Source organism: Bubalus kerabau, chromosome 11 (assembly GCF_029407905.1).
Source record: "Bubalus kerabau isolate K-KA32 ecotype Philippines breed swamp buffalo chromosome 11, PCC_UOA_SB_1v2, whole genome shotgun sequence".
Lineage (NCBI taxonomy): Eukaryota > Metazoa > Chordata > Mammalia > Artiodactyla > Bovidae > Bubalus > Bubalus kerabau.
Window position 1 is genome coordinate 13664913 of NC_073634.1, and position 23271 is coordinate 13688183.

Consider the following 23271-nt stretch of genomic DNA (forward strand, 5'->3'; position numbering starts at 1 on the left):
GAGGCATCCTTATCAACAGAGGCTATGATGCAAGTGAAATCTTTTGAGGTACTCCAAGAGAATTCTGGGGTGGCAAGATCTACACTCTTCCAAGTAGTGACTCTGTCCCCAAGATGGAGAGTACAGAAGAGAGGGCTCAAAACAAAGACCCTCTGCTCTTCCAGAAGCAAAGTTCTAAAGTAATGCTGTTCAGGGAATGACCCATAAATGTTATCACCAGTTCATCACAACATAAACACAGGAACCAAGAGGAAGCCTTTAGAAACTAGCACATGAGGTGAACTTCCTGCTCCATCCCTGAGTGCATCTGCCAGACCACCTTGTTCAATGGCTCACAGATTGGTCTGGATGGTGCTGAACCCCTGAAGGGGCTATGCATGGCGAGAGCTGCCAACTCTACATACAGAAGGAGCTGTTTTGGTCTACAATATTTTGGAAATTAGGAAAACTGACCCTCAAACCCATTCGTTTGAGAACAACCCCTTCATTTTACAGAGAAGACTAAAGTCCAAGGACTGCCAAATGACTAAGGACAGAACCCAAGAACAGGAGAGGTGGGATCAGAGAGGAAAAGTAACTGCGTGGCTGCACTTCTCACCCTCCTCTTCCCAGTCAGCGGTCTCATGGGAGCTCCTAAACCAGTGAGGGCTGCTTACTGCTTCGAATGAGTAGAAGACAATTTGGGGGTAAACACAGTATTTCCTTCCAGCTTTTCTTGAATCTCAAACCCAAGGCAGCTAAAGCCAGCACCTTCCTTTCAGAATTAAGCTATCGTCCCAGCTGGTCCATTTCTTGACCCCATCACCCTAATCTGTAATCGCCAGATCCCAGAAACGTCAACTTAGTGAAAACGCAGTTGGTATGTTGATTGTTCCTTCAAAGTCCCCTGAGGTCCACTAAGTCCGTAATGAAAGCAGATGTAAAGAGCTAGGGCTGGTGGGGGGCGACAGGCTTCCTCTCTCTTGTGCAAGTTGACAACCCCAAACACAAAGATCAAAAGCATTCACGGCATTAGGAAAAAAAAAACTGCCAGAGCTGGTTTTCCCATTCAGTGTTACAGTTTTAGGCAATTTAGTCAATGTCTCCTGCTTCCAGTGATATTGTGAATATCACATCGTAATGATTTCTCTTATTTTTCAGGACCTAGTGCTATACATAGAACACGGTAAACAGTAAATGCAGAAAGACAAAGGGAGAAAGAAACAGAGATAAGGTGAATGGGGACAGGGTTACAGTTCTGGATAGCATGATAATCTGTAGATTTTAACTGTCTCAGCCACCCCCATCTCTATTTGCCCAAAGGCTTCCTCAACTAATCTGTAAGGAAGCTACCTCCTCCCTAGAAGCTACAGACAGCCTTGTAACAAGGGGAGTCCTCAGCTGACTCCCAGATGCCCGAGGACGAGAGAAAATGAGGCCAAAAACCCAGGAGGTCAGAATGGGAAAGACAAGAGGCCCCAAAACTAAGCCAAAACAAGGCCCCTCCCTACACTGCCTGCCCCCATCCCCAGCCAGCCAAACCATTTGCTACAGCCTCAGGGGCATGGGAGGGGCCTTGGCAACACCACAATAACCATTTCTAGCAGAAATGTCCATCTGCAGCTGAAGGGAGCCCAGCACCTAGGCCCCTCCTCAGCCAGCCCAGCCAGGGGGCTAAGCAGCCATCACAGTGGCCTTATAGGCAGCTCCAGGGGCAGGAAGGCTCTCCTTTGGACTCAGTCACCCATCGGTACTGCAAAGTTTCCCCCCTCTCCCACAACAGTCAAAAATGGCTGGGGTCACAAAGGAGGTGGATCTGAGCTCTGGGACTCTAATACTGTACTCATTATGCACGGGGAAGCCCTCTCTTTCCATCCTCAAACTCAACTCTGAAATCCCCTTGGTTGGTTCCTTTCCTAGCCTAGCTTGATATGCCCACCTGCTTCCATATCTGCCCAACTTCACTATCACTTGTAAACAATACCTCAGAGATAAAAGAGTTCCCGCTGGACCCTCAGAGCGGGAACAGCAGGCAAGAAAGGACTAGGAGGAGTTCCCCACGGTGTGTGGAAAGTTGAGGATCGCAGATCCTTGACAAAAGGAGCAGTGGTCCAAAGGAGAGACAGAAGGCAGAGATCCTGGGCACAGTCCCAAAATAGTTTCCACACATCCTCAGCCAATCAAGGGCTCCCATGGGGCAGAGCGTGGGAGCAGTGTGGGAAGCCCAAGAGCCTGGTGCTTGCGGCTCTGGGCACTCACTCTTGTCCAGGCTGCCAAGAGGCAGGAGGTGACAACAGCGTGTGCTACAGCATGTTCCTTGGGATATCATAGGTAGACACGCAACACGCCAGACAGCAAAGTGACCAGCTGCATGTATCAAGCTCAGCTTTATGCCTGTGCTGGGCACGACACACACCCTGTATCATGGATATTTTTGAAACCCTGTCAGGACTCGGCACCTGCTAGATGTGCACATTCCCACTGGCTGCTGGATATTCTTCACCCAGAGAGCTTACCCATTCTGGGCCCCTCCCATGGGAACCCCCAAACCGGGAGACCCCGTTTGCCCTGTGTCCCAGAGTCTTTGACTGCTCTGAACGAGTTCACACACCACACACATCTTCCTAAAGCACCACCTTCTGACAGAAGAGGATCGCACAAAACCGCTCTCCGAGGGTATGTGGAACACCACACTAAACTATGTGATAGAACTATGTGGGGCCGGGGGGAGGTGGCACCAGGAATAGAGGGCTCAGATCCGAGTGCTTGCTGGCAGTGCCCAAGCTGGGCCAAGAGGAAGCTAGGACTTTCCAACAGACAACTCAACAATAAAAACAAGCACAGACACCTGAGAGCTTTAAAACCACCACCAGTTCAGGCCCCATGCTGAGAAGGGGGAAGGAGGAAGACACAGGTGAAGAGCATTCTCTACTTTCCCAGGCAGCCCTGCTCCATGCCCACAACACTAACGACTGAGATAGGCTGGGAGATCCCAGCAGGGTGGCAGGACCAGCACAACGCAGGCGGGGAGGAATGGAGAACACACTTGGAGAAAGCTCAAGAGAAGCCATCGCTAGGCAGGAGGGGGTGCTTTCCGGAGTAAACAAACCTGCCAGCAGTCCCTCTTCTCAGCAGAAAGGGAAGCTCTGGCGGACAAGGCCAAAGACACAGAGAAGGGAGGGAGCTGCCTGCTCCGTGGGCCCATCTGTCCTCATCCCCTTGTCCTGCTTTCCCTACAGTGGGGGGCAGAGCAGGCGCACAATCTCTGTGTTCACAGCCCTCAACAGCACACAGGTGTCTATAGCAGTGGGCAGCCAGAGGCACAAGTGGAAGTGGAACCTGGGGGTTCTGCTGTGGAGAAAAGGCATGGAGTGAGCTCACAGCTCTCTCCTCTCCACCCACAGCAAAGCCAGTATCGGCCACCTCTGCTTGCCTCAGGTCCTGCCACGGTCTAGTCCCAGGCAGTCGCCCACTACTTGCTGCCTCACCAAGGCTCGCCCAACTCTCCAGGGCAGCCAAAGACACCTGGCTCTTCTCCTTCCCCCAGAAGTAAATTTCTTGCCCTCCCTCAGGCACTTCCTTGCTGTAAGTTCCTCTGGAAGGAGGCCAGGGAACCACCCTGGCTCCTGATCCATCCCACGGCCTCACCCAGGAACCCCCAACCCCCCTGGGAAAGCGGAGGCCCTCCCGGCCAACGTCCCGCCCAGGCAGTGAGGGTGGCACTTTCAGCACCTCCAGGGAGCTTCCCACAGTTTTCCCAGGAAGTCAGAGGAGGATTTCCCAGGAGGAAAATCTAAGAGCATCTGGGGACATGAGCAGCTTGCCCACCTGCTACCCAAGCAACCAGATTCCCCCAGCTCCTCACAGGCTCCAGGGGCTGAAGGGGAAGACAGAGCTGAGGCAGGAGCAGGAAAGAGTTCCGCTCTCCTAGGAGAAGTCCCATCCAGTCCTGCCTCCCACCTGTCCCTACTCTCTTTCCCCAGCCTCTCTCTGCTCTCCACCTGAGAGGCAGCCACTCTGAGCTGCCTCTTGCTCTGTTTTCTTCACTCTGGGCCAGCAGAAGATACTGCTGAGTAATCCCAAACTCACAGCAGATCCCCAGCCCTGAAAACAGGGCAAAGCCCAAGGAAACCTACTGATCCTGGCCTTTGCCAACCGGAGAAGAACATCTGTGTTTCCTCATAATGGCTTATATTCCACAGACTCTGCCCTGCCCCAAATACCCCAGCCCTGGCCTGAAGACAACCACATGGAGAAGCTCAGTGTCCCCTTCTCCACTTCCCACGCACCTGGTAACATTCCCTTCCGAGTCCCCCAGACACCCATCTGCACAGAGTAACAGCAGCCCACCGCCTGCAGGATTCCCAGTCATGATGTTGCATCAGCCCCCACCCTACCCAAAATATCCTCACCCCCACCACCTCCTCTCCTCTCCAGCCATCTCCATGGTGACAGCAGCATGACTAATGACACCCTATCAGCTTCAGACTCAGGAGCGCAACTCCCCCCCCCCCTCCACCGCCCCCCCACCCCCACCCCGGGGATTTCTGCAGATTGGATGCAAACCAACAGTGCCAGGGACATTCTCGAGAGATTTCCAGAGGCAAGGGTGGGGAGTGGGTTGTGTGTCTTAAAAAAAAAAAAACAGTTCAACCAACCCAATCCCAACTGCACCCAAACCATCCAGCTGAGAAAGCAAAAAGAATCCAAACAAAACCCACACAGGCCTGAGAATTCATTGGCCGCCTACACCCCCGCCGCCCCTCCCCCTCAGCTGCTGCTACACACACAGTGGGAGATTAAGGGATCACCAGAGGAGACCCTTTATTTTTATCCAATCCAGTCAAACACTTCACCTCTACCACACACACACACACACACACACCCCACACACACCACACACACCAGGTACCTTGACAGCAGCTCCTTGTCCCCACGGCCCGGCTCCTTCACCAACCTTTATTTCCACCTGCAAAAGAAGCCGGAGAGACTGATAAGCCAGGCCACCACCAGGAAAGCAGCAAAGTCCTTCTGCTGCACTCCCAGCACGCTGCGGGGGAAGGGGGAGAAGGGAAGGCAGGGGGGCCTCGGAAAGAAAGGATAGCAGGGACCATCTTCCTGCCTCCAGCTGCCACCCAGACGCGCGGTGGATGGACTCATTCGCCTTCAAGAGTGTTTTTGTTTTCATTTCTCCCCTATCCACCCTCCCAAGATCCAGGAGGGCTCGGCCCCTCCTCCTGTGTCCGGTCTGGCGTCGTCCCTCCCCGCCCTGCCCGCTCTACCTCGGCCGGCCTCCTCTGGTGCATCGGCCGGCGGGCCTCCCATTATCCCCGCCGGAGCGCACGGAGGGAGGCACTGCAGAGGCGGCGGCGGCCAGCTGCCGGCTTGGCTCCCCTCCCCGCCGCCGGCGAGGCTGGTGTGGAGGGGGCGGCGCGCTCGCCAGCCAATCCCCGCGGCCGGCCGGGCGGGGGCAGGGCCGCCGGGGGCTGGACCTGCCCGGCCGGGAGGCGGGGGCACAGCCAAGGGTGCCGCGGAGCCGGGCTGGCTGCGGCCCAGGCTCGCCGCCGCTCCCCGGCAGGCTGGGGATCCCGGGGCACCCCCGCCTCCTTCCGAGTCGAGGACCCGAAGGTAATGCCCAGAGGCATCCTCTGCATCTCCAGGGTCAAAGACTGACTGCGCTCGGGGTCGAGCAGACGCTGGCGGGATTCCCCTTCAGGCCGCTCTCTGGCCCTAGGACACCAGCAAACTGCCTCATCCTAGCAGCAGCTAGGACAGTGCCAGGCACTACGATAAAAGCAAGAGCCCCTGCAATCCTCCAAGGAAAAGAAAAGCCTTGGAGTGTGAACCTTTTACCCCGTTTTACAGATGAGGAAATAGGGCCAGATAAGTGAAGTAACTTACCCAAGGTGACACAGCTAGAAAACAACAGCTCTGGGACTCCAAGCCAGGCTGTCCCGCACTAAAGACCAGACTCTCAACCATTATGCAGTCGTCTCCTCCCCACCTCCCATCAACAGATTTCCTCTCGAAGCCAACACCGCCTGTAGCTCAAAGCCTCACCAAGTCAGACTTGCCCTCCTTTGCTCACAAACACCTACACCTCACCCTACTATCACTCATCCCTGCGGCTTGAACACAGGCCACCCCCTCCAGACAGCATTGCCTCCATCACCATTCGCAATGTTTCCTCCTCTTTCAGAAAGGCCATGGGAGGTGGCACACCCAGACTTCAGGGCTCCCCATCCCCTGGAAAGGCGGAGGCGAGGAGGCAGCCCAGACTCTGAGCCTTTGAAGGCTGCAACGCCCAGGAGACTGAAGGAGAACAGAATGGAGAGAGGAAAGCCCTGCAGTTCCTAGGCAACCCAAGAGACATCCTGCTTCACCCCAAGCCCTCCCTGTAGCCAACACCCCAGAGTTTCCGCCTTCTAGGAAGGGAACAGTCATATGGACTCTGGTACTCATGCATCTGGGTCAGCTCCTGGCTCCATGGCTCCGCTATCCAGCCGCAGGACCTTGGTGGTGGTACCTTATCTCTCTCAGCCTATTTGTAGTTCTATTTTATAGATTAGTACTGCTCATGAGCCATAGCAGCTACCTCATACACAGTTATGAGGAGTCTGAAGAAATGCCTCACAGCGCCTGCCACAGTGCCACGCTTCGTTTCTGAGCGCCGTGGTGTGCCACTTCTGACTCACAGGTGTGGCTTGCAGGACTAGTTAGGTGCGTGAGAGCATTCGGTGCTGTGCTCTGCCACCAACTCCACCACATCGGCCCAATTATGCCCGTCCCTGAAGCTCCAAGGGGGCACTCAGAATGGGACAAGCTGTCCTAAGAGACACAGCAAAGCTGGCCTCTGGCGAGGAGACTCCAGGAGGCACCAGGGACCACACCTGCCTCACCTCTGGGGACAAAGGGCAGCTCTCCTGGGCTCCTCCCTAGGGCAGGGAGGAAGGCGGGTGACGAAGCAGGCCAAGGGGCGCTGTCCTGAGCCATGTGCTTCTGCTCCCCTAGCTCTGACCTTGGCCAGGCCAAGCAAGGCCCCCTCCTTTATCCTGGTCCCCAAAACCCCTGCCCCACCCACCCACCACAAACACAGTCTGCTGCTGGATAAGAGCAACTAACACTGCTTGGATAATAACGATCAATACTGTTGCTGCTCCGGCTGCCACAGTTTATCAAGCCCCTGCTACGTACCAGGCCCGGTGCCAGCACACTGTGGGAGCATCTCATTTGACTTACTCCACACACGACCTTCTGGGGAAATGGGCCTAGAGATGTTAAGTTACTTGCCCGTCAACACACAGCTGGTGAGTGGTTAGCTAGAATTCCAAGCCAGGCATGTCTCATTCCAGTTCTTTAAGCCCTCTCTCCCAGCCTACCTCAGGGAAATGCAAAGAAGGATGGGGTCACTTGAACCACACTACTTCCCTTTAAGCTATGGGTCTGAGAATAGTAATATTTTCATGCCTCAGAGACTTGGCAATGCTGCTCCTTGCCTAGGTTCCCCTGCCTCTCCCCCACCTGGCAAGATAATACGGTACAAGGCTTAATCCAAACGTCACCTCCCACTGCTCCCTTCCCAGCTCATCTAGCCCCCATGAGCTTCACCCCACTCCTCCCAGGGCCTCTTCTAGAGCAGTCACACCAAGTACAGTTATTTATTTACACGGCCGTCTCTCCCACGTGGGCAGGGGCCCTATCTTCCCCACTCACTAGGCTCTGCACAGAGGTGGAATGTGCTGAGCTGAGTTTCTACACAAGGAGGGTGGAAGGGCAGGGGGCTGGGCACTGAGATGCAGAAGCCACTCTCCAGGTCGGTCTGTTCTCTGAGGTCCCCAGAGATCAGAGGAACACTTGCTCTCCTGGGAGAGGACCTGCCACCTGAACTATAGCCAAGACCCAGCCTTGTTCAGCCAGCATGTGTTTTCCTCACAAGGCTGCAAGCCACCCTGACTCTCTGCTTGAACCACCCCCCCGCCCAGTGCTAACTAAATCCCACCCCAACTGCAGGTCCCAGCCCACCCCCTGCCAGCCTGCAGACACACTAGCAGAGCCCATGGCCCCTAAGGCAGTTTACCTGCAACCACCTCCATCCCATGCTGGCCTCCTGCCCTGTTCTGAAACACCTGGAATGCTAGGGCTCCGAGGAGTCACAGAGGCGCATCCCAGGACCACCCTGCCTCCAGCAGGGACACTCTCCACACTTCACACCTGACCCCTCTACTCTCTCTCGGCCCCTCTTTCTGTATCTGGGGCTTCACAGTGACCAACCCAAAGGTAACTGGGACCCCCCCTCATAGGGGCTGAAGGTCTCTCCCCACCTTCCATCATGACCCGTAGACCCCACTGCACTCCCAGCAGGAGAAATGGAGTCACAGCTCTCTCCACTAGAGAAGAGGTGAATGGATTAACTCATTCTCAGAACCCACTAAATACCCCAACACAGAGAACCTCAGAAATACAGATCCTCACAGGCCAGAACCCACACAGATATATAAAGACTAAGAAATGGGGATGCATCCAGAAACAGATTTGGGGGGCTTTATAGGAGGATCAACCAAGCAGCAACCCCATGCCAAGCCCCATAACTGAAGCATGATGTACCGTATCTTATTTACCCCTCAAAACAAACCAATGACATAGGAATTATTAATGCCCATTTTACAGATGGAGAAATTGGGAGACTGAGTTGGGCCCTCTTCACTCCCTCACTGGCAGCAATACAGGTGGTGCTGTTCTGTGCAGCTCTATGATTTTATCAACCTACCTCTTCTAGAGTTGGCAGGGGGTAGACGGACGACTTCTCTTTCCTTGCCATGGCTGTGTCCTGAACAAGGTCACTCCCCACAGGGCTTTACTTCAATGCTCAGTTCAAGCCCCACTTCCTCCAGGAAGCCTTCTCAGGTTACCCAAGTCCTCTGCCAGCTGACCACACTTCCAGTGTTTCTCATTTAACACTTGGTACTGCTATTTGTCTGTGTATCCTGCCTCTCCAACCAGAATGGCTAGAGTCGTGCCTCTTCAAAGCCCTGTCTTTTTTTTTTTTTCTTTGCCCAGCATTCCCCACACTGAAGGCACTTGGAATCCAATGTGGGGGAAGTCTGTGACCTTCCCTTCCCTCTCCACTGCACAAAGGATCCTGCCAAAGAAACCCAACACCCCCTCCACCTTCAGAGCCTATGTTTGAAGTCACTGGTGTCCACGCATCAATTTCCACCCAAGTAATTGCAGCCCATCACACACACATCATCCCCTATATTTGAAACTCTTTGCGGTTGTCATGGGAACTGCCTTTGCCTTCATTCACTGATCAGGCCTCACAATTAGCTTTGGCAGCGGAAGTCTGTGTCAACGGCAATCGTGGGGAGGAGAAAGCCGAGGAGGTGGAAGAACAGCAGCAAGGGAAGAAAAGGTGCTCCTCCCTGGAGATGCAGGAGAACCAGACTGAACTCGGGCACCCGGTGATGTCAGAGGGAAAACACAGCCAGCCAGCAACTCTACCTGGACACTTCCATGCCAACAAACAGACGCACCCAGACCCCCCAGGCTGGCAGGCAGCAGTCGTGGCTCTGCCCACAAACCCCCATGCCATGCTAAATGCTTCTAAGAACATCTCTTATTCTGTGAACTTCGTCAGGGTCTCCCCACTCCATATTCAACAGTTTGGGGCCATCAAATGTCCCAGGACCCAAGCAAATAATTGGAATGACAGAATAACAGAAATTTAACTGGTTATTGAGAGGTGAGACAGGAATACTGAGTGGTTTAGAAACCTGGGGACAGCCCCAGGGGAAGCCTTCTAAGAGTAATTAACACAAAGCATCTTACCTTCCACCTTGAAGATTCATGAACACCCTCAGCTGGCGCCCTGTGGTCTATGTCCTTTCACACCCCTGCCACCAGTCTCGAGCATTTGAGTAGCATCTCTGTACAACTCAGCTTCAGGGGAGAGGCCTCCCTCCTCCTGGAAGCCCCACCTCATCCTTCACATATCACTCTGCTGAAACTCTCAGAACAGGTCCCTTTCCTTCCATGATGGGCTCTCTTGGCCTAACAGTGACTAAGACTGGTCTCTGCCCCTAAGGCATCCCTCCCTTGTAGCCCTACCAGACTGCTCTGTAATTATTTGTTGCCACGCTTGTCTCCCTGCCCAGACTGTGAGCTCATTAAGGACAGAGTAAATGCTGCCTCCCCTTTACCGCCAACTCAGGCTCAGCGCAGCGCCTCACACAGCCAGTCGCAATGTGCAGGAGGCTGGGAAGGCAACTTGCAGTCAGTCTACCAGTCAAAGCGGGTGACATCCTACCTCCAGAAACTGAAGTGACTCCAGTGCCCTCCCCCGGCACAGGGGACACAGGAGGGCCAGGGACTGAGGAGACACTCCAGGAAGGTACCTCTCCTCTGTATCCCTCTAGCACCAGCTCTCCTCTCACTGGCTTTCAGCGCCCCACCCCATCCTGCACTGTCAGCCGTCCAGACTGGACCCAGCCTCCCCATGAGAAGATGCCATTCTCTCTCTCCTCTAGGGCTCCAGGATCATCCCCAGCATCAACCAGGGCACCCAGAGCTTACCCTTAAAGAGCAGAGCAGTCAATCAAAAGACTGGGACACCCCCGGCAGTCCAGCAGTTAAGACTCTGTGCTTCCAATGAAAGGGGTGCAGGTTCCACCCCTGGTCTGGGAACTAAGATCCCACATGCCATGCAGCACAGCCAGAAGAATAAAATAAAAACATTAAAAAAAAAAAAAACAACAAAATGAGACCAGAGAGAGCCACTCAGTGTCCTTCCCACAAGAAAGACTCAGAAGGGAACAGACTCTGGTCTGGTACACTGTCACCTATTTCTGACCCAGCATCTCCACACCCCTTCCTGAGGATTCCTCTGGCAGTAATTAAATGAGGGGGGTTGGCTAGGGGGTACATGCATTCTGACAAATGGGCCCAAATGAGTCTACTTCATGTAACTCCCTTTTCATTTGGAGCATCAAGAATTGCTCTGTACCAGTAGTGGGAGGGGCACCATTCTGTCCACGGACGCCCTGGCCGGCTGTGGGGAGGTGGGCACAATGGAGTTGGAATGCGTACAGGTCAGAACCAGCAGTTCAGGAACAGAGCTCGTGCTCCCTGAAGCAAGCGAGCAACCCCCCAGAGGTCACCGGAGGCCTGGCCAGTTACCCTACACTGAGTGCCGACTTTTATTTTCCCCTCCTTCAGTGACTAATAAAAACTCAGGTTATCAGATCTCTTAGGCAAATGACAGGAGACAAGGCCACGGAGGGGTGTGTCCACCCCAGGTGTGCCAGCAGGCTGGGCCCTGCAGAGACGCACTCAGGCTGAGGCCTAACGCCACCCTAAAGCACTCTCCCAGCCGAAGTGTGGCAGGGCTCAAGGCAGATAAAGGAGTCCTGTTCCTTTCCAACACCCTCTGTCCTGCTGAGCATGCTGCCCTCGATCCAAAAGGGAGCTGTAAAGAAGGGATGGGGAGGGGAATCAGTGACAACTCCTGAGACCCTCGCCCCCCAGAGTGGTCTTTCAGCTCACCCAGTCCCCACACTGCCTCCTCCAGAACGAGAGGCCCAAGGCAGAGAGCCAAGCTGCTGACTCAGGGTGGGGTCCGTGCCAGAGCAAGAACACTCAGACAAGGTTCACCAGGGCTGCTGGGCACGAGTGAGGGTGGGAGACTCACCTCCCCCCAGGGAGTTTCAGAAAGTGTCTTTGAATAGGGAGCCACCCCTCATTCCTATTGTTTTTCCCCACAGCAGATAATTTAAACATGGTTCAAGCCTTCAATGAGAAGCAATAAGCTTTGCTTTGGGTTAGAACCCCCCCAAAAAAGCACTGCCCCGGGAACAGGGACCCTAACCCAACCTCCTTATCCCTCTCACTACCTACCTTGGCAGGGGAACAAGGATCCTAACCAAAAAAATCCTCCCAAGAATAGCCAACCAGGATAGCTACTTCCCCAACCCAGAAACAGGCTTCAGTGAGGATTTAGAGACCACGGAGGAAAACTACATGTCCAGTAGAATTACCCACACAGATAAAACACACACACACACACATATATATATCTAACACACAAGCCACTAGAAAGGCAGCCAGTGTGACTGAGTTACTGAATTTCATGTTAATTAAATTTAATTTTTGTAGCCACACATGACTAATGGCATCCTTATCAGACAGCACAGGTAGAGCATACTTTTTAAATTTGGGATGTCATAAACACTCCTGAGAATTTGCTGAAAACCACAAACCCTCTCCCCTGAGAAAAAACACCCCTGCACATTCACACACTTGGCTGAAATTTTCAGAAAGTTCACAGACCATATTCACACCCAGCTCTGATTAGGTCTAGAGATCGACCAAAAACTTGATGGACTAAGAACAAGGTTTTATCTGCAATGTAGTTGTCTAAGGAATATGCTACACCTTACATAGTTTGAGCAAGAGACCACCACATGAGGAAGCCCCCACCTGATAGAGGACATCTTCATAACATCCCAGCCTCTACAAAGACCTATGCAGGCACAAACAAGACTGGGTCTTCAGTCTTGGAACAGCTATAAATGTTAGACAGCTCTTTTTTTCAAACATGCACTCAGTCTACCTGCTTATAATTGCTATGCTCTAATATTGTCACCCTGCTTATTTAACTTATATGCAGAGTACACCATGAGAAACGCTGGGCTGGAAGAAGCACAAGCTGGAATCAAGATTGCCAGAATTATCAATAACCTCAGATATGCAGATGACACCACCCTTATGGCAGAAAGTGAAGAAGAACTAAAGAGCCTCTTGATGAAAGTGAAAGAGGAGAGTGAAAAAGTTGGCTTAAAGCTCAATATTCAGAAAACGAAGATCATGGCATCTGGTCCCATCACTTCATGGCAAATAGATGGGGAAACAGTGGAAACAGTGTCAGACTTTATTTTGGGGGGCTCCAAAATCACTGCAGATGGTGACTGCAGCCATGAAATTAAAAGACGCTTACTCCTTGGAAGGAAAGTTATGACCAACCTAGATAGCATATTCAAAAGTAGAAGACATTACTTTGCCAACAAAGGTCCTTCTAGTCAAGGCTATGGTTTTCCCAGTAGTCATGTATGGATGTGAGAGTTGGACTGTGAAGAAAGCTGAACGCTGAAGAATTGATGCTTTTGAACTGTGGTGTTGGAGAAAACTCTTGAGAGTCCCTTGGACTGCAAGGAGATCCAACCAGTCCATTCTGAAGGAGATCAGTCCTGGGTGTTCTTTGGAAGGAATGATGCTAAAGCTGAAACTCCAGTACTTTGGCCACCTCATGCGAAGAGTTGAGTCATTGGAAAAGACTGATGCCGGGAGGGATTGGGGGCAGGAGGAGAAGGGGACGACAGAGGATGAGATGGCTGGATGGCATCACCGACTCAATGGACATGAGTCTGAGAGAACTCTGGGAGTTGGTGATGGACCGGGAGGCCTGGAGTGGTGCGATTCATGGGGTCGCAAAGAGTCAGACATGACTAAGCGACTGAACTGAATAAAAGTTCTGCACGTTCCCCGACACAAAGGAACTAACTCCCTCTTCCACATAGGACTCATCTTAGCCTGAGTTCCCCTACTTATTCATTTCCAAGCTGAACAACCATCTTTTTCAGTTGCCTTGCATGTGACCACTTTGACAGAGCTCCTAGAGACAGGCTTTCAACACACCTTTTAGAGTTTCAGCTCTTCCTACCTGCTGGGAAGCCAGGGATCCTTACTTGTACATTTCTTTCTTTTTTAAAAATATGTGCAGGACTTTGGATTTACCCCGATTAAATTCCGTTGAGTTTTGCTGAATCCCACTCTTCCAGACTGCCCCAATCTCCTCTACCCGTGTTTCACCATTCAGCTTCAATATTGCATCACCACTACTACTGAGACTACCACTCCTACCCACTGATCATACCTGCTCCTACCTACATACAAGGGAGAGGGCACACATCTCTTCTGCTCCTAACCCTCCAGGCCCTTCCATGAAACCCAGAGTTCTATGGATGTGCTCCTGCTATTCCCAGCTACCACCAGCTACTACTCCCTCATGGGGCTCCCATGACCTAAGTCAGGCTGCTGAGCAGCAAACATCTTCTGAGAGCCCTTTCCCAACTGTTCTCAGAACACACACATATACACACTCATAGACAGACACACACAAGTTCTTAAAGGGGTTACTGATAGCTCATAAGACTAGACTGAAATGGACCCCAGAAAAACAAGAATAAACATGGAGTAAATCTCAAGATGTTCTTGTCTCCCTGGCCTACAGGGTAAAAAATAGGTTGGGTCACCCTCCTTACTCTTGTTGGCAATGGGAGTACTTTACCTGTGTTCATCAAGACTTACTTCTGTCTCATTTTCCACGCCTCACCCCCTTCTCCACTCACAGAAGTGCCACAGACCGGCTCCTCAAACTCTCAAGGACATATAAATCACCTGGGAATGTGGTTCAAGTGCAGGCTCTCATTCAGGAAGTCTGATGTAACGTCTGCGATTCTGCGTTTCTAACAAGCTCCCAGGTGATGCTGATTCTGCCAGTCCACTGATCAGCAAGGTGGAAACATGGTTGTAATCCATTCAGCTCCCCTAAGACTCAGGTGAGCAACGTGCAGTCCTAGTGAGTGCCCATCAACTCAGCTCTCATCTGGGTCAGAGGAGTTCCACTCTAACTACACATTAGATATACCTGGGGGAGCGCCAGCCCAATTGGAGTCCTCCCCAGAACAATCAAACTACTGACAGAATCCCTGGAAGTGGGATCCAGGTGATCCCAACATGGAATCCCTGATCCACACTGGTTGGTAAAAATTCTGAACAGGGTAATTATACCTGTGTCCGCTTCAGAATGCTGCTGTTGCTGCTAAGTCGCTTCAGTCATGTCTGACTCTGTGCAACCCCATGGACGGCAGCCCACCAGGCTCCCCCGTCCCTGGGATTCTCCAGGCAAGAACACTGGAGTGGGTTGCCATTGCCTTCTCCAATGCATGAAAGTGAAAAGTGAAAGTGAAGTCGCTCAGTCGTGTCCGACTCTTCACGACCCCATGGACTGCCGCCTACCAGCCTCCTCTGTCCATGGGATTTTCCAGGCAAGAGTACTGGAGTGGGTTGCCGTTGCCTTCTCCACCTCTTCAGAATGACATTAAATAAAAAACTGGCCCTCTGATCTATGACGCTAGAAGGAAGCACTATCATTTATTTGCAGAAATCCAGGCCCACTGGTTTGACTTGAGTTGCTTTGTAGAGAACCACAGGGATCCCCGAGCCCACCATTTGTCTTTCTAAATCTCATGAACCACCTTTTAAAAAATCTGCTCGTCTAGGACTTCCCTGGTGGTCCAGTGGTTAAGAGTCTGCCTGCCAATGCAGGGGACAGGGGTTTGATCCCTGATCTGGGAAGATTCCATACGCCACAGAGCAGCAAAGCCCATGCGACACAACTACTGAGCCCACGGGCCCTGGAGCCCGCGCTGCACAACAAAGAAAGCCGCCGCAGTGAGAGGCCCATGCGCCGCGACTGGGGAGCAGCCCCGCCCGCCACTAGAGAAGAGCCCCACAGCAACGAAGACCAGCACAGCCGTAAATGAAAATAACTAATTTAGAAATCTGCTCTAGAATGGTCAAAAACTGACACTGGTTTACAATTTCCAGCATACCTTTGAAAAATTGAACTTTCTACCTGTCTCTGGTCTTCCGGCTCTCTCCCAATCATCATGTAATTCCACAACGATGCCATTCCATGGGCATACCTGCAGGTGTGTAGTAGGGAGCTGATGACTCAGATTCAGGTAGGGTAGCTGTCTCTCCCTCCCTAACCACACATGCCATGGTTTATCCTTTCCCCAGTTGATAACAGTTTATACAGTTTATACTGACACAACAGGGACCTAGAGGCTTCTCTCTGTCACCAGTTCTGCTCCAAACCCTTTCCTTCTGTGTACTACTGGGAACATATAAAAGACTATTATTGTCTTGAGCATCTTCCACCACCTCAGCACATTCTGGCCACTGGTCTCTCTAATATTCTTCTTAAAGGGTCAGACTACCCTTGACTCGCACCCCCTTTCCATGTAAAAAGCATGATCTTTCACCATCTGCACTCACCAGACAGCTGCCCAAGCAGCCACACAGATGGTCCAGCTCTTAGCCCCCACCACCTTCCTCCTTAGGGCCCCATTTGGGACTGCTGAGTCAGCATTTTCTTTTTAAAAAGCAATCCTATCCCTCCAGCTAACTTCCCTTTTAGAGTCTGTAGCCATGGGGTTTAAAACTGTTTACATCTGAAAAACAATTTTCTGAAGTCTACGGTCAACATCGCTCCTTGCCCAGGCGTCTCCCTGGATTCACAAATGCTGAGATGGGCTCCCTGTCTCTAAAGAGCCTCATCACTTCTACTTTACCAATCAATTCTCCCTTCGCAGGTGGGAACTGCTACCCTCCTGATAGCATCCCCTACCTCACCCCACCCACAGCCCATCTTCAGGAAGATAGAGCCAGGAGCAGGTGAGGCAAGAATTGGTCAGGTGTTCCGATACTGTTGAGAGATCCCAAATTCCAAAGTATCTTTTCTCAACACGGGCCTAGAGCTTTGTTTCAGCCATGAAATCCACCTGGCTGAGGGCTAGACACACCATATATATTTCTATTTCTCACTCATGCTTCTAACCTCATGTATACATACTTCCGGGAAGTTTTTTTTACAAGGAGTTTTTCTCCTACCTTCTTTATCAAATTTTCACTTCCCTCACCCATGGGCAGCTTTTCGGTCAGGCCCTGGGCCACACCGGCTCCTTGCTCCTGGATGTCCAGCCTCCTCCCCTAGAAAAGAGGCTGGCAAACTCCTCCCTCCTCTTGCCTGGCCCCACAGTTCTATGAGTAAGCTGGGATGTCTTGAAATAAACATTTAATAAACAATTACAGCTCAGAGACTAACATATATAATTTTTATGCATAAAGATTAATTCTCTTCTAGATGTTCTAGGAATGTTTTGTCACCATGCACTGATTACCTACCATGTACTAGACATTCTGCATATTTTATCTCAATTAATCCTCACAAAGAAGGATTACCCCATCTGACATGTGAGGGGAAAAAAAAAAAAAACAATGCTCAAGAGAATAAGCAGCACAGCACTTACTTTGGGCTCTGCATCTCCACACTCACCAGAGCCTACTTTTCTACAAGCCACCACTCAGGTAAAAAAGGATGAGGAAGTCAAACAGCCTCTGACATCAGCCTAGGATCTAAAGCCTTCTTGGGACTAGGAAGGAAGACCACAGCTGCAGAAATGAACTCCTGCAGGCGTGTTACCTCTCTTTAGGGCCCAGAGGCGCGAGTAGTCACTTACCTCTGTGGTGGACAGGAACAGGCCTGGGAGTCGCCTCTAGCGTTAAAATATGGAATGTCTCTGACTAGAGGGGCTCTGTAGCACCACCTACCCACACTGGGTAAAAAAGTGAGGAGCAGGGAAGGAGACAAGAAAATCAAGATAAGCTTCCCCCTCTTAAACGATGACACAAAGCAGCTGTCAGCAGACAGCTCTGCGCAAGTCCCAAAGGAAGCTGGAGGAGGTGGAGACAGGATGGACATGCAGAAAGGATGCCCAACGGGGAGACACTGAGAAGCATGGATGCAGGGAGAGGGCCTGACCCCCAGGAGGCTCCTGGGATGCTCTGTCTTGTCCCACCTGAAGAGCGGGGGCTAAGATCTAAAGTTCTGTTCCCAAGGGATAGGTCTCCTCCTTTCCCAACCTCCCAAATCCTGGGACACGTCCCCTCCTTTACATGGCCGCTCAGACCTGGTGGTGAAGGTCCCAGCAGTCCCCTAGGGGCTGTAAATGCCGGCCTGGTTCCCTGGGCTCTCACTCAGGAACGGCCTAGAGGGCCTGCCAGCTTTGCCAGCGATACATTCGTCAAATGCAGTGTTGCCTGGACAGTGGTTCCCACGCTCTTAGCCTTCACAGACCAATTTAAAAAAAATTATGGTGAGAGACACTAGTTACTATTCTGTATTTTGCCAATACTGTTTTTTAGGGAAAAAAAAAAAAAAGATCTACTTTCTATCAACACTTCCATTCCATAAAAGAAAGTATATTTTCAATCATCAAAAAAGTAAAAAGTACCTATCCCTAAAACAAAGTTCTGCTCTTTAAGTCAAACAAAGTTAGCTTCAAGACAAAGCTCACTCCATTGTTCCCCTCCCATGGTTTCTGCAGAAACCCAGAGAACTTGTCATGGGGCTGCACTGGTCCACAGATAAGCATGTGGACCCTCTGTCTGGGGGGAACCACAGGACACCAGCTGCATTTTCCCCAATCCTGTGGGCCTTGAGAGCCAGCCGGCCATGGCAAGGTCTGCAGGGACGTAAACATCCAGGGGCTTGACTCTAAGCCTCAGCCAAGCCAGATTCCTCCTCTCTTAACCACGACCACTGGCAATCCAGGGCAGCAGCTTACACACAAGGATGACAGGCCCCTGGCTAGACTCCCAGCCCCTTCCATTCAGGTGCACCTCCTTGATGCCAAAAGAAGAACTTAAACACGGTTCACAAGAGCCACGCATTCTAGGAACATCCAGCCCAGAAAGCTCATCCCCCAGGGTTTGAGAGGAATGAAGTGAGAGGAAGGCAGCAGAGGAGGAGATAAACCCTAGAAGGAAGCAAGCAAAGGAACCAAGCTTTACAAAGTAGACGGGGCATGTCCTCCTTATACTGAAACAAGAGCTCTCGTGCCCAGGAGTGAAGCCTACCCCTGGTCCCACCCCCCTTTCAGAAACGACCCACAGGGCACTGGACCAGCAGGATACCAACTCCCCCGTAAACAGCAGCAACATAAAGGGGCTGCACACAGTCTCCCAGGCTGGGGTGGGGAACTACAGATGTGATCCAGATGTCTGCTTTAACCTTAGACTGGAGAAACAGGGCACCCATCCGCTGTCCCTGGACCGTGATATGCAGCTTCCACAGGGAGCAGACAAGAGAAGGAGAGAAGGGGCAGAAACATCCCAGCAACGGCCACTTTCCTGACCCAAACACTTGGATCTTTCTTCCCAGCCACAAGACCACGGCCCCACCAAACTGGCGGCACAGCTCCGACACTCAGCGGTCAGGGAAATCCCAAGTGCGAGGCGCCAGCCCATCGAAGCCACAGGTGCCCCGGCTCCCAGAAGCACAGCGGTTTCCAGCCCAGCTGGAAAGGGCTTCAAAGGCCAAGAAGCACAGCCCCTCCACGTCCCCAGGGAGAAGACAGACTCAGAGAGGGAACCTGAGTCGTCCGATCCCTTGGACAAATCAGGGGCAAAGCGGGGAAGCCCCACGGACAGCGCAGGCCTCGGTCTCTGTCCAGCGCGAGTCCCGCTGCCTGAAGCGACCTCGGCCGCTACAGCTCTCCTCCCAAGCTGCTTCACTTCACTCGTCCCTACTTCTGCCAACTCTCCGCTGTGGCGGCTGCCACCAGCCTCACGGCCGGCAACCCACCACCGGCATGCAAAGGAAAGACGGACAGTGCAGTGCCACTGCCTCTCCTCTCCCCTCTCTGTTCTCATTCCAACTCCTCCTCCCCTCCCTTGCCCTCCCAACTCCCAATTAAGGGAGTACTCCTTCCTGGGGTTGACAGCATCTCAAACACACATCATTCATTCATTCATTCAATTAGCATCTGAGGGCTTCCGACACACCAAGGACCTGAGCCAGGTCCTAAGAACACAAGGCATAAAAAGTCCTTGACCTCAAGAAGTACTGTCTAGCGTGGGAACTCAAACCATGGGTTTCTCATTAAATTCCCAAACATTTTTAGGTACCATCCCCAAAAGGATGGCACACAAAAAAAGATTTAGGGAAAGAAACATCCCACTCCATCAGGGCAGCATAAGACTACCCTGTCACTCCAAATTTTTCCTTCCAAACCCATTAGCCTCCATCCCTTACCTGACACCATCACTCCCATATCACCCAAGCATTAGCGTGACCTTGAAATATATCTGAGGCTTCAACCAGACAAAAAACTTCTAAAGATAAAGCTGGATACCACTGTCCCAAGTCAAATGCAAACATCCGGGATAAGAGTGCTAGCTCAAAGCCCTGAGCAACCTGGTTACCCTCCCACCAATTGTAAGCGCGGCAAACTAGCCCGAACCAGCTTCTAAAGGCAGCTACGCTCCTATTCACAGCCCTCACTGAAAGTTGGACCTGGAGGATCAAAACGGGAGAATGGCTTAACGGTCTTCAGCAAGACTCTTGGGAATGCAGCACCCTCAAGGAAGGAACAGGGCTGTCAAGCAAGACCCAACTTACCTCCTTGAGAAGCCCCACTTTTTTCTTCAGCACCTCACACTTGCGCAGTTTGCAGATTTGGTGTGTGCGGCGGTTGGTACAGCTGGTGCAAGCCCCACAGTTTTCCAGCCGCCGGCAGGGCTCACAAGTACCACACCGTTTCCGCTTCTTCCGCCCATCTCCACCCCCTCGGAGTTGGGGTTCACTCCCGGCCACTGGAAGCCCAGGCCCCTGATAGCCCGCTACCATCACCTGGCCCTGAGGGAAGTCATAAAGGCCTGGCAGGTCCGGCTGGACTGCCAGGGGCACCTGAAACTGACTCATGACGTTGCCAGAGGTGGGGGCATAGGTGCTGGGGCAGAGCCACAGTCCAGCTTCCTGCCTGCAAAGGCCACCAACAAGTCCTTCTTCCTAAAGCAGTCAAAATCTACAGAGCGAAGGCAAGTAGCTCCAGGCTGCGGGACGGGCACCTCTTCTCAACCCCTCTTCACCTCCTCTGCAGCAGTCTGACAGGACTCAGTTGGGGGCCACTCTCCCACCTGCCAGGGCCCGGGATCTGGGGGAGGACATCAGCGGCAGTCCCCAGAGAAGGGATCATCTTGGCTGGGTGGGCTCTTCACCCTCACCCACCCTGGACCCAGGCATGAGGTGAGCAGGTGGGTGTGTGATGGGGGCAGGGTAGGGTGAGGAGGTTCTCCTCTGAGTTTTCCTCTCCCGGGTCAGAATGATGGAGAAGGCAGCGCGCAGCCTGGAAAAGAGACAGAAAGGGGAAGCGCATCACTCGGGGCTGGGGGACAACTTTCACTCTTTCTGTTACCTCTTCCTGCTTCTGGGAAAAGAGAAGTTGGGGGAAGAGAACGGGCTTGCTCTCATGAAATTCTGTCCAGAACCTCTGGCAGGGCACACTAGCCAACCCGCTCCCTGATGGAGCAGGATGAGGGCCTGACGGGGTGTTAAGGAAACCTGGACGGCGAATTTAAGGGGGCGGTCAAGGTGAGATGTCTAAGAAAGTTGTCCTTTTCCCCACCCCCACGGGCTTGGGAGACTTTTGCCAAAATTCCCACACGCCCCTCATTGGAGGTCGCTGGGCCTTCCCCAAGGGAGCACAGCTTTCAAAATAAAGTTTGCCGAGAGCTTCACTCGGCGGGGCTGCCCGGGCGTCCCGGGCACTGAGGCGGCCTGGAGTGGGGCGCGCCCGGGGTAGCCCGCGCCGGCCGCCCAGCCTGCGGGCCGGACCCTGGAGGGCGGCCCGCTCCAACGAGGGGGCGCGAGGAGGGGGGCGCGCTCCGGCTCAGGCCCGGCCGCGCGCGCGCAGCCGCTCGGGCTCCTTTGTTCTGGGGCCTCGGCCGCTCGGCTTCGGCGGCTCCGCAGCCCCCGCCCCGCCCCGCCGCCCCCGCCCGGCTCGGCTACACTGTGACCCGCAGCACCCCCGCCTCGTCTCCCGCAACAAAGTAGCGGGCCCCCCCCGGGCCGTCCCCTCCCCTGCGGGCCCCCCCCCCCAGGCCTCCCCTCCCCCACCCCGGAGCCGGAAAGGCACCGACTGCACCGACCTGCCCGCCGCCTCCGGGGCGGAGCGCACAAAGGGGCAAAGTTTCCCGGCCCGCGCCGCCGCCACCACCGTCGCGGCCGCCGCCGCCGCCGCCTGGGGCGCCCGCCTCCTGGAGCGCCTGGCCCGACCGAGCTCGGCGCACGGAGCCCCCCGCCCGGGCCGATGAGGGGACGGCGCAGGAGGAAGGAAGAGGCAGCGGCGGCCGCGGCGGCAGCAGCAGCAGCAATGAAGGCGTCCGCGGGACTCCCCGCCCCCCGCGCGCCGCGGCACGTGCTCGCCCGGGGACTCCCCCGCCCGGGAGGGCGCGCACGTGCGGCCCCGCCGAGCCCCGCCGGCCCCGCCGCCGCCCCCTCCGCCGGGCTCGGGGCTGCGCGAGGGGGGGAGTTCCGTGGAGGGGGAGGGGACGGTGCGGGCGGTCCTGAAGTGGATGGGGGCAGGGCCCGGCCCGGACGCCGCGCCTTTGCACCTGCAGTACCTCCCCTCCCCCGCGGTCGGTCCTCCCGGGACCCGGCCGCCCTCCTCGGGTTGGCCGCCCCCGCCCTCCGGCGCTTCTGCAGCCGAGCGGGCGCGGCGGGCGGCGCGGGGTGGGGCACGCGGAGCTCCCAGCCTAGGCCCTCGGCCGAGCCGGCCTCGGTGTCCCCACTTCCTGCCACTCCCTGCGGGCCGAGCGGCCTGGGACGGCCCCAGTGCCCCTGGGAGTCCTGAACTCCGGGCCCCACTGACCCCCCTCTCCTGGCCGCCGCTCGCTCATTCCGAGGCAGGACAATGGGGGACATCGCGCGTTTGCGTACCGAGTCAGCCTAGCGGGCAAGGAGGGGATACCCCGCGAGCAGAGGCCAAGGGCCAGCCGGCAGGAACCTTCGCCGGGATCGCAGCCCAGCGCCCTACCCAGGCGGACCCCGGGGCCCTGCCATCGCGAGCCTCCCCTGCGCCGCTCTCGGCTCTTTCGCGTCGAAAACAAAGACTAATCCGATACCCCCGCCCTGCCTCCCAGAGGAGGGGGAACGGGCGCGTCGCGGAGGGTAACCGAGGAGGACAGCGTTCAGGAGGGGCTCGGACAGCCTCCGAGGGGTCGAGCCCTATAACCCAGCGCAGACTTTGAAAAGTCACCCCGGGCTGTTTTCCAGCCAGGGGGCAAGGGGCAAGGCATAAGAGTATTTCTAAGTTGCCGAACATCCCGTTCTCTCTGCTGCTTTTTTACTCTCACCTGTTGTTCAGGCCAAGTTGAAATTCCAGGTTAGATTAATTCAGCTCCACCCATCTGGCCACACTGCCAGGCTGGTCCCCGAAGCTACCTTCCACCTACCTGGGTTGCTGGGGAGAAGGGTGGGTCTCTAACACAACACACACGCACACACACACACACACACACACAGGCAAGTCCTGGCAGAAACATCCACGGGAGGACTGGCCTGACCAGTTTGGGCGGTGTTCACCGAGCCAGGTACCTGGCAGGCGTCAC

At 54.1% G+C, this 23271-nt stretch overlaps 1 protein-coding gene across 28 annotated transcripts in view; it reads right to left on the reverse strand.

Annotated features, from left to right (window-relative positions):
• TET3 (tet methylcytosine dioxygenase 3) overlaps nucleotides 1–22004 on the reverse strand; it is a 112579-nt gene extending 90575 nt beyond the window's left edge. For 4 of the 28 annotated variants that reach the window (XM_055539597.1, XM_055539594.1, XM_055539596.1 and 1 more), the window contains exons 1-2: nucleotides 14824–17010; nucleotides 4892–4948 (exon numbers count right to left, since the gene is read on the reverse strand). Coding sequence is in view for 4 of the 28 variants with exons in the window: in XM_055539590.1 (XP_055395565.1) it covers nucleotides 4892–4948; nucleotides 20282–20584 (360 nt within the window). In the remaining 24 variants the exon portion in view is untranslated. The other 24 variants (XM_055539600.1, XM_055539612.1, XM_055539611.1 and 21 more) reach the window with 20 other exon arrangements.
• Nucleotides 22005–23271: the final 1267 nt, after the last annotated feature.